The sequence below is a fragment of the Narcine bancroftii genome, chromosome 11, assembly GCF_036971445.1.
Source record: "Narcine bancroftii isolate sNarBan1 chromosome 11, sNarBan1.hap1, whole genome shotgun sequence".
Classification (NCBI taxonomy): Eukaryota; Metazoa; Chordata; class Chondrichthyes; order Torpediniformes; family Narcinidae; genus Narcine; species Narcine bancroftii.
Genome location: NC_091479.1, coordinates 17,497,228 through 17,512,895, shown reverse-complemented (window position 1 = coordinate 17,512,895; position 15,668 = coordinate 17,497,228). Strand labels below are relative to the sequence as shown.

The 15,668-nt window shown below is 45.9% G+C and overlaps 1 protein-coding gene across 2 annotated transcripts in view; it reads right to left on the bottom strand.

The window, feature by feature from the left end:
- Positions 1-15,668, bottom strand: part of malt3 (MALT paracaspase 3) — a 135,453-nt gene that overhangs the window by 104,878 nt on the left and 14,907 nt on the right. For both annotated transcript variants that reach the window (XM_069902737.1, XM_069902738.1), the window contains exons 3-4: positions 13,568-13,714; positions 5,586-5,707 (exon numbers count right to left, since the gene is read on the bottom strand). In XM_069902737.1, the coding sequence (XP_069758838.1) occupies positions 5,586-5,707; positions 13,568-13,625 (180 nt within the window). In that variant the 5' untranslated portion in view covers positions 13,626-13,714. The remainder of the gene's footprint in view (positions 1-5,585; positions 5,708-13,567; positions 13,715-15,668) is intronic.

Genomic DNA, 15,668 nt, shown 5'->3' with positions numbered 1-15,668 from the left:
TTCATCTCCTTTGCCAAGGTAGAGGAAGTGCAATAAAGAGTCCCTCAGCGACAGGACTGTCGTGAGAAAAGCTCGTTTATTGTTATCGTACAAAGTAAAACTGGACAAAATGGCATTCTTCAGTGTAAAAACGTGCAAACTCAGCACACCTATCTACAAGTGATTTATATGCAGTACATATATAAAAATAAATGAATATTGTTAAATTACAGTAGATTCTGAGGGACTGTATAAGTAGTTCATCAGTCATCTGCTCATGGGAAGAGACTGTTCCTCAGCCTGGTGGTGCCGCCTCTGATACTCCTGGATCTCTCCCGCGACGGGAGAAGCTGGAAGATGCCGTGTCCTCAATAATTTGTATGCCCTCTTCAGATGACAATCCCCATGGATCACGTCAATGGAGGGAGGGAGACTCCAGTTATCCTTTCTGCCACGCTTATGGTCCTGTGGATGGACCTCTGATCCAATGCTCAATTAAGTATTCCCTATGCCATAAGTGCACTGTGATTAATGAGGGATTACTTCAGGTGGGATGTGAGTGGAAAGAAAAAGTTCGAATTTTTACCTGTTGTGCGCACGGTTTCAGAACGCCCAAGGAAATGGACCCAATGACCACTTTTATCTGATCCCAATCTCTTTTCTTCCATTTTTACCTTGAACACCAGCATGTTCCAGCGCTGTCTACTGAGCCCTCCTGAATTTCCTTTTCACCTTTGACTGAATTCCTGTAAATGGTTCTAATTCCATTATCAAGTTTGCAGATGACACCACAGTAGTTGGCCTGATCAGAGGGGATGACGAGACGGCCTACAGGGACGAGGTCCAGCACCTGGTTGCGTGGTGTGCTGACAACTTTGCCCTTAACACAGAAGACCAAGGAGATCTTTGTGGACTTCAGGCATGCTGGAAACCACACTCATATCCCTATTTACATCAATGGAGTTGTGGTGGAACGTTTACGAAGCTTCAAATTCCTTGGTGAATATATTTCCGATGATTTCGCCTGGTCTCTGAACTCCTCCATTCTGACCAAAAAGGTGCAATAGCACCTTTATGTCCTGTGGAGTATGGAGAAAGTTCACCTCTGGCCCAGGAAATTGGTGGGTTTTTAACCGCTGTACTGTTGAGAGAATACTTATCAATGGCATCTCAGTGCGGTGGTGAAAACTGCCCAGCGGACATTCGGCATTCAACTGCCCACCATTGAGAACATCTATCAGGAACGCTGTCTGGGCTGGGCGAAGAGCATCATCAAGGATGTATCACACCCTTAACTATGGACTTTTTACTCCTCTTCCATCCAGTAGGCACTGCAGGAGCCTTCGCTCTCAAACCATCAGGCTCATGAAGAGTTCCCCCCCCCCCTCCAGGATGTGACCTTGCTGAACCTTAAATCCCAGCACTGAGTGGTGCTGCATTTGTTGTACTGTCAGTACTTTTATAATTGTTTGCTTGCCGAATGCGCTCGTTTTTATTTGCACATAGTTATTTGTATACAGCACGATTTTTGTAACTAATTGTATTTCATTGGTTTTGTATTTTACTTGGCAGTAAAGTTGAATCTAATATCTTCTGGCAGCAGAAAGCTCATCCAAGTTGGTTAGATTGACATCTTCATACCACGACACTTGCTAACCCACACCAGTGATAAGAGCATCAGCAAGTTGAGATATTGGGAGGAATAATGAAGGGCGATACGGTTAGCGTAGAGCAGAGGTTCTCGATCTTTTTCTTTCCACTCACATCCCACTAAGTATTCCCTAGGCCATTGGTGCTCTGTGATTAGTAAGGGATTGCTTAAGGTGGGATGTGGGTGGGTAGGGAAGGCTGAGAATCACTGCTCTAGACCCAATTATTACTGAAATATTTTACTTGAGAAAAATTATCGTTGGCCCCATTTCCTTTGGAGATCTGAAACCGTGCACATAACGAGTCAATGAGGTACGATTAAAACAGTAGTTTCAAACTTTTTTCTTTCCACCTTAAGCAATCCCTTACAGAGCACCAGTGGCAGAGGGAATACTTAAAGTGGTACACGAGTGGCACTACTGGCGTAGAGGTTAGCGTGATGCTTTTGCAGCACCAGTAATCTGGGTTTGAATCCAGCACAGTCGATAAAGAGTTTGTACGTTTGTACGTTCTCCCAGTGTCTGCGTGGATTTCCTCCAGGCCCTCCAGTTTCCTCCCACCATTCAATACGTACGGGGGTTGGAAGTTGATTAGGGCATTTGGGCAGTACAGGCTCATGGGGCCAGAAGGGCCTGCAAGTTTAAATTTAAAATGTATTTAAATATAATGTGCAGTTCTCAGTAGCTTGGTTAAATTAACTCCAAATTGTCATGGATTTCAACCTGCCGACCGAGCGACCATATTAAAAGTGGCACCCCTGCCTGATGACTGGAGATCTTGAAGCATTTGGAGATGAAACAGAATCTTGCCTTGTTGAGGAGTGGGAATTTGGAGAAGGGAAAAGTGATGATCTCAAGGTGGTGCACAACTATTTACCCTTCTGGGTCTCTCAATCCGTAAAACCCTCCTCTGTATCAGTAGAACGCCAGGAGCCAGAATCTATTACATCACTCCTACTGATTATAGAAACCAAGGCCTCACCCACCCCATCTCAACTGTCCAATGCCTCACTAAATGGAATACACTCTTATTGCCAAATTTGTTTGCTCCTGATTGATCAAATAACACATGTTTTGATGTATTAATTTTTACTTTAGACAGTAAAAATTCAGCCCCCAAGTCTGCGCAATCAATCCCCGGTATGTTTGGAATGGTGGGAGCCCCAGGGGAAAATCCATGCAAACATGGGGAGAACGTACAAACTCCTTACAGACCGCGCGGGATTCGAACCCCAGTCCCATTCGCTGGTTCTGGAAAGGTGTTGCACTAACCACTACACCAACTCTGCCAATAAGAATATATTCACATCATTATTATCCTATGTTGCATCTCCACTTTGCTTAGAAACCCTCAAGACTAACTCAACCAGTAATAAAATTACATTCTTCCCGTGCCTATCATCTCCTGTCCGGTACCTCCGGTAATAAACAGTGGCCAACCTGGAGATACCCATGCAGGGAACTCTGGCAGTAAAAATCAAGTGGTTTGGTAACAGGGCCAGTTGCTGTACACCCATCACCTTGATGAAGGTCTCAGGATCAAAACGTTGGTGATGTATCTTTATCTTTGCTACATAAAGTGCACGGTTTCACCTGCTAAGCTTCTCCAGTGTTGTGCATTTACACCTATCTAGCCTTTTGGGTTTGACACATCAATAAAGGAGGTTATGGCTTATTCAAGTCATAATTCCATCCACCATCTTCGTCTAGTAACCTTAGTAAATGCCTGCCTATTTTTGTCCCTCTAAAAATTTGGATAAGCGAATAGATCCCTACCCGAACTGTGCACTTATCCAATTCCAACATGACACATCTCAAGGCCCCTAGTGGTTTTGCCTGAACCTGCCTAGGTTCTGTCTCAATTCTTTACCCCTTTGTCCTCCCATAATCACATAATCAGGATTTTATTCACCCATGGCACAATGCCTTTGCATTGTGATCAGGATTGGGGTTCGAATCCAGAGCTGTTTGTAAGGAGTTTGTACGTTCTCCCCGTGGGCTCTGGTTTCCACCCACTCTACCAGGGGTTGTAGGTTAATTCGTTGGAAATTGGGCTCATGGGCTGAAATGGCCTGATACTATGCTATCTAAATTAGGGCTCATGTCTAAATTTTTGTGCCTTGCACAGGTGCAGCTTGTGGTTTTTATGTGGCTGTTGTGAGTTCCATCTATTCTCAAATGTAAAGAAGGGTGGTTACTTTTGACAAGACTCGCCTTCCTGTAAAACTAACTTTGTGTCACAGGTTCTGCTTATAGATTTGGTAACAGTATGGCCAAGATCCTACTCGCAAGTGCTGGCATTTCAGAACCCAAATCCCAACTGTACTGATTTTTCAGACCACTCCCTTAACTAGACGATTCAGGCAGTGCTGGGTCTTGCCAAGATTTGTACTGTGATGGGAAGGGGAAGGAGGAAAGGGACTCCTCCCATATCCATGAGCTCATTCAATTTTAGCCCTTTAGACATCTGAATGGAGAGTTTGGGTGGAGCAAAGAGTGCTGATGTAAGCTCACAATTTTTAAAGACATGCAACAGGCCCTTTAGGCCCACTAGCCCGTGCTGCACAAGTACACCTACACGGTTCAATGTGGGAGGAAACCCAAGCAGGCAAGGGGAGATCATACAAACTCCTTACAGACAGTGTGGGATTCAAGCCCCGGTTCCAGTCACTGACACTGTAACAGCGTTGCACTAACCGCCACGCCAACCGTACTGTCCATATCACTCCTTGAAACTCCTTCAATAATTTAAAAAATCTTGAAGCATTCTTGATTACAAGGCACAAAAATTGAGTATGAAACTCTGAAGTATTACGAGGATCTTCAAAGACATCCAGATTGGATCAAATTTAGGATTTACGATGGAATGACCACTATGTAAAGAAACTGCCTCTTCAACATGTCAGCACAAGGATAACGTCCTGCAACCTTTTGAATTGTTGTCCGAGGAGGGCTCGCAAAATCGGTAAACACCTCTACCACACATCATGTTGCAGCTGGAAAGAGATGCGGGAGTATCAGAGCCAGCCCTGCCAGGCTGAGGAACAGCTTTTTCCCAGGCAGGGAGGACACTGATCTGCTCACACTCACCTTCTGAGATTCTACTATTATTTAACAATATTTTTTTTAATAAATGTACTGCATATACCGTAAATCGCTTGTAAACACCTGCATTTCAAATTTAAACTGGAGGGTTGGATGATCGTTTTGTAATTTTGAGATGAAGAAGAACTCGTCTACTCTCTTTTTTTCCCTAAATTTAGACCTACAGCCCTTTTGGCCCATGAGGCCATGCTGCCCAATTGACCTACAACCACCCCACCCCCCACCCCAGCAGATTTTGGTCGGTGAGAGGAAACCAGAGTCCCTGGGGAAAACCCAATGCAGATACGAGGAGAAAGTACCAATTCCTTACAGACAGCATTCGAATTCCAGTCCCGATCTCTGGGATTTTTTTTACACTGAGGACCAAAGAACATTGTTTCATCCAGTTGTAAAGTACAACTGGATGATAAAAAACTTGAACACAAATTGCTGGGAGCTCATTTCAAGGTTAAAGCAATGGAAGAGGTGATTTCATTCACTCAAACATCTGCAAGAGGCAATGGCTTCAGAAAGCAGCCTCTATCCTCAAGGACACCCTCGGCAAGCCCTCTTCACTCTGTTACCATCTGGAAAAAGGTACAGGAGCCTAAAGACGAGTACCCAGCGGCACAAGGACGGCTTCTTCCCCTCCGCCATCAGATTCCTGAATGAACAATGACCCAAAGACACTGACTTTTTTTTATAAGGTGGTTTATAAGAACGTTTGCACTGTGACACTGCCGCAAAACAACGAATTTCGTGACCTGTTCACGGCAATAATTTCTGATTCTGATCCCTCAATAAATAATTGAGCTAATTACGGTAACAGGCTCATGGATTTGAAAGCACTCACGGTGTAATAACATTGCTTACCTCCTTCTTGCCTTCGAACCACTGGTACTGTAATGGTGTGGGTCCAATGGCAGAACAATAAAGAGTGATTTGGTAGCCAACTGGGACAGAGGCGCACTCGGGCTGTCTTGTGATGACAATTCCTGCGGAGCGAGGCATTTAAAAAAAAAAAAATCGGTCATTTTGCAACAACATCAGATGAACAAGCTTCAAACCCGATGGAGAAAACAAGCCTGATGAGAGACGTAGGAAGGAGCGAAAGACTGGACATTGTAAGCTTTGAAGATTTCAGAAGATCTCCTACAAGGTGCCACACAGGAGGCCATTGAGCAAATATTAGAGGATGCGGAATTGGAGTAAATAACTGGCAAGGATGGGCTAGAAGACAGAAAACGGTAGAAATGAAGAGGTAATAAAGAGGAGGCTGGAAGAGCCACTGGAATTGAGGGCTGCAGGTACAAACACCTTTGAAATTTCACAAATGGCCTCCCAGACCTGTTGGATTTTCGTTCTTTACCCTAACTTCCAATAAAAAAAACATGGATTCAAATGCTGTAAAACAAACCTTCGAAGAAAAAAAAATACTCCGACACTTTATCCTTGCCAAACACATCCATTCTTGGTAAAAACACACAGTAAATACCGGAGGATCTCAGCCAGTCTCTCAGCGTCCATAGGAGATAAAGATATATATGACCGACATTTTGGGTCCGAGCCCTTCCTCAAGACGTCAGAATAAAGTCCAGACTAATAAAAGATGTTAGTTCAGGGTCGATGCCAAGAGGGGCATCCGCGAGCATTACTCCCCCCCTCAAAGTGAGGTGCTGTTCCCCCTCAACATACGGTCGCAGATATCGCTTGCCGTCAGACCTGCTCCCGCCACTAGTATCTAGCTTGATGCATGCTAGTGACTCTCCCCACGCCCTAGGCCGCGTCACTAGTGTATGCTAAGCATCACTGGAGGCAGATGCTGGTAACAGCAATCCCACACCCCCACTGAGCAAGTTTTTGAGCTTTGTACTGTGCCACCTTCTAACACGCTAATGCTCCTCTCTAACATTTGTTCTGGCTGCATTCATTGGATATGCTAAGTGGAGAGGTGAATATTGATTTTAACTCTGTGAAAGGAGACAGTGGGAAAAGGGAAGAGAGAAAGAAAGAGAGAGAGAGAGAGAACTGGGGGAAAACAGACACAGGGAAGAAGATTGGGGTGAGGGGGTGGGTTTTAACAGGATCCGGAGAAGTCAATGTTAATGCCATCTGGTTGGAGGGGTGCCCAGACGGAAGTTGGAGTGCTGTTTCCCCAGTCTGGCAGTGCATGGGACCATGGACAGAAACTCCAGCAAGGGAATGGGATGGAGAATTGAAATGGGCGACCACTGGGAGATCTACATCATTGTGGTGGACAGAGCCGAGGGGGTCAACAAATGTAGAGGAGGCCACAGCGGGAGCACTGGATGATCCCTGCAGATTTACAAATGAAATGTTGCTTCACTTGGAAGGATTGTTTGGGCCGCCCGAATTATGGTGAAGTGAGGTGTGTGTGGGTGCAAGTGGAGCATCTCCTGTGGTCACAGGGGTAGGTACCAAGGGGACAATTAATGGGGTGGGAGGAGTGGGCAAGGGAGTCATGGAGGGAGCGGTCCAGTCTCCAGGGAACTCCTAAAGGATTAATACCTCCAATAATAGAGCCCACTTCCTATTTATCCCATCCTTACAGTCTCAGAACCTTTCACATTTAACAAAAGGAGTTGGCGTTATCTGTTAGCACAACCCCTTTACAGCGCCAGCAATTGGGACCAGACCTGGGTTCAAGTCTGTAAGGAGTTTGTATGTTCTCCCCGTGTCTGTGTGGGATTCCTCCCACCCTTCAAAATCGTACCAGGGTGTAGGTTATTGGGGTGTAAATTGGGTGGCACAGACTTGTAGGACTGAATTGGCCTGTTACGCTCCTGTATGTCTAAATTAAAAATTGAAAAAAAAATTTAAGCTCAAACCCAGGTGTACATTGCAACAGGAACTAAATCTTAAGCCCTTTTCACACTGGCACGAACCCAGTAATTAACAGTTCACCTGCCAGTAAATCAGTATGGGAATTAACCGTCAAGGGAGGTGGTATCATTGCCGATCCATTTCAAATCAGCTCCAGTGTGAACAGGACTGCTTTTATCACAGATTAAAAAAAAAACATGTCATCCGTTTATTTTGTCGGGGTGTGTCTACATCTATTATGGGTGGGGGTGGGTAAGCAGGAGGAATCTCCATCCTATTCCATTAAAGAGTGCCATAAGCACCCAGTTTCCTGGCGGCCAAGTCATTTGCCATTAGATCAATGGCGGCACGGTTAGCACAATGCTGTTGCAGTACCGACGATCTGGGTTTGAATCCCATGCATGTCTATAAGGAGTTTGTACGTTCTCCCTGTGCCTGCGTGCATTTTCTCCGGGTGCACCTGTTTGCTCCCACCGTTCAAAATGTACTGGGGGTTGTAGGTTAATTTGGTGGCTCGGACTCACAGGCCAAAAGGGACTGTTACCGTGTTGCAGGTCTAAATTTATAAAAGATAGGTTTGTCTCGAGAATTTTTTTGAATTGGGAAATGAAACAAGCCAATAGGTCTTCATCCAACTTATTTAAAACAATTCGTTTGAAATCACATTTCCAATTCCAGTCCCTTTTTATTAAAGACATTCATGGGCGAATCAGGAAATTATACTTTGCAGCTATTTTACTCACCAGAAAGGCAGGGACGGAGTAGATGTAGAAAGATAGTTTCCCACGGTGGGAGAGTCGAGGGCAAGAGGCATTGAAGGGCGTCCACTTGGACAGAAATGCATAGAAATTTCTTCAGCCAGCGGGTGGTGAATCTGTGGAATCTGTTGCCACAGGCGGTTGTGGAGGCCGGGTCATTGGGTGTATTTAAGGCGGGGAGAAAGCCAGGCAGTGGGGCTGAGTGGGAAAATGGATCAGCTCATAGCACTATAAAACATTATGGCCCTTTGGTCCTTCTGGTCTTTGCCAGACTAGTTTTCTGTCTCGTCCAACTGACCTGTACCCAGTCCATAACCCTTAAATGTTTAAATAGAGCCTGCAATCACCATAGACAGTGTGCTACAGCACAGAAAACAGGCCATTCGGCCCCTCTAGTCTGGGCTGACCATCAACTCCCTCGTCCCACTAACCTGCTCCCATTCCATAAACCTCCAGTCCTCTCCCATCCACGTATCTAACCAACTTATTCCTAAAACACACGATCGAGCCCGCATTCACATCAGATGGCAGCTCATTCCACACTCCCACCACTTTGAGTAAAGACCTTCCCCCTAATGTTCCCCCTAAACCTTTCCCCCTTCAGCTTAAAATTATGACCTCTTGTATTTATCTCCGCCAATCTAAGTGGTAAAAGCCTACTCACATCCACTCTATCTGTACCTCTTAATCTTGTAAACTTCTTTCAAATCTCCCCTCATTCTTCTTTGGTCCAAGGAATAAAGTTCCAACCTGTTTAATCTTTCCCTGTAACTCAACTCCAGCAACATCTTAGTAAATCTTCTCCGCACTCTTTCAATCTTATTGATATTCCTGTAGTTCAGTGACCAGAACTGCACATGATATTCCAGATTTGGCCTCACCAATGTCTTAAACAACTTCAACATAACATTCCAACTCCTATACTCAATACTTTGATTTCTAAAGGCTAAGATACCAAAAGCTTTCTTTACAACCCTGTCCACATGTGATGTCACCTTCTGGGAATAATGTATCTGTATTCCCAGATCTCTCTGCTCCTCCACACACCTCAATGCCCTACCATTTTACTGTGTATGTCCTACTTTGGTTTGCCCTTCCAAAATGCATAACCTCACACTTGTCCACATTAAACTCTGTCATTTTTTAGCCCATTCTCCCAGTTGGTCCAGATCCCTCTGCAACCTTTGAAAACTTTCCTCGCTGCCCACAACGCTGCCTTATCTTTGTGTCATCAACAAACTTGCTGATCCAATTTACCACATTATCATCCAGATCATTATTATAGACAACAAACAACAATGGTCCAAACACAGATCCCTGAGACACACCACTAATCACGGGCCTCCAGTCTGAGAAGTAACCATCCACTACCACCCTCCGTCTTCTCCTACACAGCCAATTTCTAATCCAGTTTACAACCTCTCCTTGAATACCCAGTGTCTGAAATTTCTGAACTAACCTCCCATGTGGGGCCTCGTCAAAGGCTTTATTAAAGTCCATATAGACAACATCCACAGCCTTTCCTTCATCTACCTTCTTGGTAACCTTTTCAAAAAAACTTTACAAGATTTGTTAAACATGATCTACCATACACAAAGCCATGCTGACAATTCTTAATCAGCCCATGGAAGTCCAAACACCTATATATCTTTACTCTCAGAACTCCTTCAAATAATTTATCTGCTGCGGATGTGTGATAGTACAGATCTATCACCAATGTACATAGTGTATATAGTTATGGTATCTAGACTGTGCTTACAGCGATTGGCTGAGAGCTAAGCCACGGCTATTGTCTGGGCCTTAAAGGGTTGTGTCCCTAGCCAGGTCGGATCATTCCGGACTGGTCGGCCACCTGTGAAGAGCTCCTGTCTTTTGCTAATAAAAGCCTTGGTTTGGATCAACAAGTCTTTGATTCTTTCGACGAGCTCTACAGGATGTCAGGCTCACTGGCCTATAATTACCTGGTTTATTTTTGGAGCCTTTTTTAAACAATGGGACAATATGAACTACCCTCCAATCCTCTGACACTTCACCCATTTCTGCCAGGGCCCCTGCAATTTCTACACTATTCTCCCTCAAGGTCTGAAGGAATATCATATCCAGCCCAGGGGATTTATCTACCTTTATTTGCTCTCAGGCCACAACCACCTCCTCCTCCTCAATCTCCATCTGTTTCATGACTCTTACGTTTCTTTCTCTTCCTTCCTTGTGCACTCTGCCAGTTTCCTGAGTAAATACTGATGCAAAAAAACTATTCAAGATCTCCCCCATTATAGGATGCTCCACTAATTTTGTCCCTTACTATCCTTTTACTGTTAATATACTTGTAGAAACCCTTCACATTATTTGCCAGAGCAACCTCGTGTCTTCTTTTTGCCTTTTCCTTGAGTATTTTCTTGCATTTTCTGTACCCTTCAAGCAGCTCATTACCCTCTTCTTCTTAACCAGATTGCCAATATCCCTTGAAAACCCAGGTTTCCTAGACCTGGTAACTTTGCCTTTAATCCTAACAGGAACATTCAAACTCTGCACTCTCAAAATGTCACCTTTGAAGGCCTTCTACTCACAACACACCTGTGATAGTACAGGCCTATCACCAATGTATATAGTCACAGTATCTAGAGTATGTAATGACTGTGCTTACAGCGATTGGCTGAGAGCTTAGCCACGCCTACTGTCTGGGCCTTAAAGGGTTGTGTCCCTAGCCAGGTCGGATCATTCTGGACTGGTCGGCCACCTATGAAGAGCTCCTGTCTTTTGCTAATAAAAGCCTTGGTTTGGATCAACAAGTCTTTGGTTCTTTCGACGAGCTCGACAACACCCTTGCCAGAAAACAACATATCCCAATCTACTCTTCCTAGATCTTTTCTCATTTCCACAAATTTTACCTTCCTCCAATTTAGAATCCCAACATGAAGACCAGACTTACCCTTTTCCATCATTAACTTGAAGCTAATGAAATTATGGTCACTGGACCCAAAATGTTCACCTGCACATACATCTGTCACCTGACCTGTCTGGTTCCCTGATAGGAGATTAAGTACTGCCACCTCTCTTGTTGGTACCTCTAGACATTGATTTAGAAAACTTTCCTGAACACATTTCACAAACTCCAAGCCATCCAGCCCTTTCACAGTATAGGAGTCCCAGTCAACATTTGGAAAGTTAAAATCTCCTTCTATCACAAGTTTCTGCTTCTTACATCAGTTTGCTATCTCTCGCTCTCTCTCTACAGATTTGCTCCTCCAATTCTCTCTAACTATTGGGCGGTCAATAATACAACTTTATCAGTGTGGTCACGCCTTTCCTGTTCCTCAACTCCACCCACATGGCCTCTATAGATGAGTCCTCTTGGCTGTCCGGCTTCACACAGAAGAGACATTTTCCCTGACTAGCAATGCTACTCCTCCCTCTTTCATCCCTCCCCCTCTATATCATGCCCGAAGCAACGGAACCCTGGATCATTGAGCTGCCAGTCCTGCCCCTCCTGCAACCAAGTCTCACTAATAGCAATAGTGTTGTAATCCATGCCCTGCGCTCGTCAGCCTTTCTTACAATACTCCTTGGATTAAAATAAATACACCTGAAAAAAATTCTATCATTTAAAAACTTTTAATTTCTGTCTATACATGCAGTCCTCACACGACCTTTATCCTTCACCCCCCCCCCCTCACTAACTGCACTAACATTCTGATTCCCCTCCCCCTGTAAATCTCGATTAAACTCTCTGCAACAAGACTAACAACTTACCTGTAATTCTCTTCCAGTTCAGATGCAATCCAACCTGTCTTTACAGATCCCACCTTCCCTGGAACAGAGCCCAGTGATCTAGAAATCTGAAGCCCTCCCTCCTACACCAGTCCTCAGCCACATGTTAAGCTGCCTTATCCTCCTATTTCTAACCTCTCCAGCACATGGCACAGGAAGCAATTCCGTGATCTCAACCCTGAAGGTCCTCTTCTTCAACCTAGCGCCCAACTCCCTGAACTCTCCTTGCAGGACCTCCTCATCCTTCCTACCTAAGTCATTGGTCCCTACATGGACTACAACATCTGGCTGATCACCCTCTCACCTAAGGATGTCGTGAACTCAATCTAAGATATCTCGGACCCTGGCACCAGGGAGGCAATATACCATCCGCCATTCACGATCCTCCACAGAACCTCTTATCTGTCTTCCTAACTATGGAATCCCCTATCACTAGAGCTTGCCTCATTTTCCCCTTCCCTTCTTAGCCATAGGACCAGTCACCATGCCAGAGACCTGATTGCAATGGCTTGTACCTGGTAGGTCATCCCCCTCAACAGTATTCTAAACGGTATACTCGTTTTTCTGGCGGACGCCCACCAGGGACCCTGCTCTACCAGTCTGTTCCCTCTCCCGCTCTTAGCTGTAACCCATCTATCCTCTTCCTATTTCCTAGGTCTAATAGTGTCCCTGTGACTCCCGAATGCTCAGAGTTTATCCAACTCCTGCTCTAAAGCCTCAACTCGGCTTGTCGGGAGAATCAGCTGGATGACCTTCTCTCATTTGAAGCTACCAACTTCCCTAACAATCGACATCCTACAAGAGGAGCATTCCCTTGCCCTCGGCTCCATACCCACCCCCACCCCCACTCTCTCCACGCCCCCCCCCTCAACTCTTCCACTGCCAGTGGCAGGCTGCTGGCGACTTGAGGCGAAGAACCTGCGGAGATTTGCGGACTACTGGAGGCTGGCCCGAACTGGCAGGAGGGGGCACCAGGTATCTAAACTGTGTACACGAGGAGGAGGCCGAGCTCACTGCAGGGCTCCTGACCTCAGCAGAGGTTCAGGTTGCCGGCAGTCGGGACTGGACTCTGTGTGGCTGTGGAAGAGCTGGAGGTGACTCTGGGTGGAACTCGCTTTGGCTTCTCTCTCTGACTGTAAGTGGCGCTTAGAGAATTCCTGCCAGCAAATCTTGCATCAGGCAAAACACAATTTCACTGTTTTATTTCTGTGAGAACAAATTGAATCTTGAAATTTTTAAAGAAAAAAGCCAAGTATCTATCCTGTTTAAAACAGTTGGACTTGTAGCTTCAGTAAGATTTCTGGTCAGTGATTCATTTTTTCCTTCATAACTTTTCAATTAAATTTAACGTTTTGATTCATCTTGGCAACAGTAACTGTACTAGTTTGGCTGAAACCACTGAGACCAAGAAACATTCTGGCAAAATAAATGCATTCATCTTTGTTTAATATTTGATGCTTATGTTTCAATTGAATGCTCCCTTACCTGGCTTTTCTCTCGGTTGTAGGTTTAAGGCTGCTTTAAACTGTTCCTCCCAGTTCATCCTCCTTATGCCCACGCCCTCTCGCTGCCGCTTTTCATGGAAACGGATGCCCGCACATCTTTTTTGTTCAGTCACTGACCAAGGAGTCACTGCCACACAACAACAAAAAAAAGAAACACTCTGTCATCCTGTGGGGCTTGAAGACATGATGCAGATTAATCATACAAACAGCTCAGGCTGCCTCCGGATCCAGCAGGACAGGAGGAAGTAAAAGCCCATAAACATAACCGCACTTGCTATTTTGGATCAACGCGTCGGGTCAGGCCCCAAAACTTGGAAAAGTCCCCAGACTTCCAGTGCATTTTCTGTCGTGTTTTCCGTGACAAGTCACTACTCTTCAAACAGGTACTGCACGGAGACGGTCTGACGTCGTGAAATGGATGACTTCTTTCTCCCACCTGAAACGCTCTTGGGAGGGTCGATCAGCATCCTTTCCTTGGGGTCATTTACACCCAAGATACAAGCACCACTCAGAATGCACGCTGAAGAAGAAGAGCTCAATGAAATCAGTGCTAAAAAGGGTCATTGCCACATCAGGCACACAGGGTCCTCTTCAGTCAAGTGATAGAAAACAGGCCCTTCGGCCCATCCTGTCCACAATACTGGCCTATAAATACACGACCACCAAAAGATCAGTCTGCATTTACCGAAACAACACTTTTTCCTGGCACCAACTGTGAATATTTATTTAACTGATATTTATTCTGTCATTTTAGTAAATTAATAAATGCTCTTGTGGTTGGTGGTTGTGACTGGGGACTGGCAGCGTGCGTTCCTCACGTTGACAGACTACCCGGATGGCACGGTTAGCGCGATGCTGTTCCAGCGCGAGCGATTTTGGTTCGATTTTGGCGCTGTCTGTAAGAAGTTTGTACTTTCTCCCCGGGTCTGCACGGGATTCCTCCGGGTGCTCCAGTTTCCTCCCACAGGAGTAGGTCAATTGGGTGGAACAGGCTTGTGGGCTGAAAGGACTATGTCCAAGTTTAAAAAAAAAACATCCTCAAGTTCAAAGAGCTGGCCAGATAATTTGCATTCACATGCTCAATGAGCAATCCCATTCCTCAATAATTTCCCCCCACCCCCTGCCCCATGAAGAACAACCCTCACACTTTGTGTGATCTGGGAAAACCTTGGCCCTTCCTCCCTCCTCCCCCCCAGGGGTCCCTTCCTCCTCCTCCTCCTCCTCCCCCCAGTCCCTCCTGGCCTTTCCTCCTTCCTCCTCCCCGGTCCCTTTCTCCCTCCCTCCTCCTCCCCCACAGTCCCTCCTCCCTCCCTCCTGACACTACCCCCCTGGTCCCTCCTGGCCCTTCCTCCCTCCCCCCGGCCCTTCCTCCCTCCTCCTCCCCGGTCCCTCCCTCCTGGCCCCCCGGCCCTTCTTTCCTCCCTCCTGGCACTTCCTCCCCCCTGGCCCCCCTTGGCCCTTCCTTCCTCCCTCCCTGGCCCTTCCTCCCTCCTCGCCCTGGCCCTTTCTCCCTCCTCCACCCCCCCCCGGTCCCCCCTCCCCCACCCCTGGTCCCCCATTTCAAAAGCCAAAGTGGTGTAAAGTGAAGACCCATTCACTATTCTTACTGCAGGTGTACTAATTAGGGATTGCAAGAGTGGGTCTCAGGCAACCAGAAAATTTGCATAGCCGGCATCAACAATCTCCGTAGGTGCCGGATACTGGGGCAGGGTGGGGGGGGGGGGGGGCTTTCCTGTACCCGGAATTTTCTCCTAGTGTTCAATAAGATTTCAATTTGTATCACAAACAGAACTTGCCAATGGGTTAATGGGAGTTTGAATAGATGGACTTGATTTCATCCTCATTTTCATTGCAACAGCCCACTTGGTTGCATGGGTCGGCCGATGGACTTGTGCAGAGAAGGTAACCAGAAAAGTGTACCAGGGCAATCCATTGGAGGAAATTATTCAGCATGTGAGAACTTGGTCATCAAACCCCCTGGAAAGCTCAACATTCATTTCAATGTTTATAAAAAGCCTAAGAACTATTGTTAAAGAGACAAATGCCAACTCTGGAGGTGGGGGGGGGGGGGGGGGGGGAGA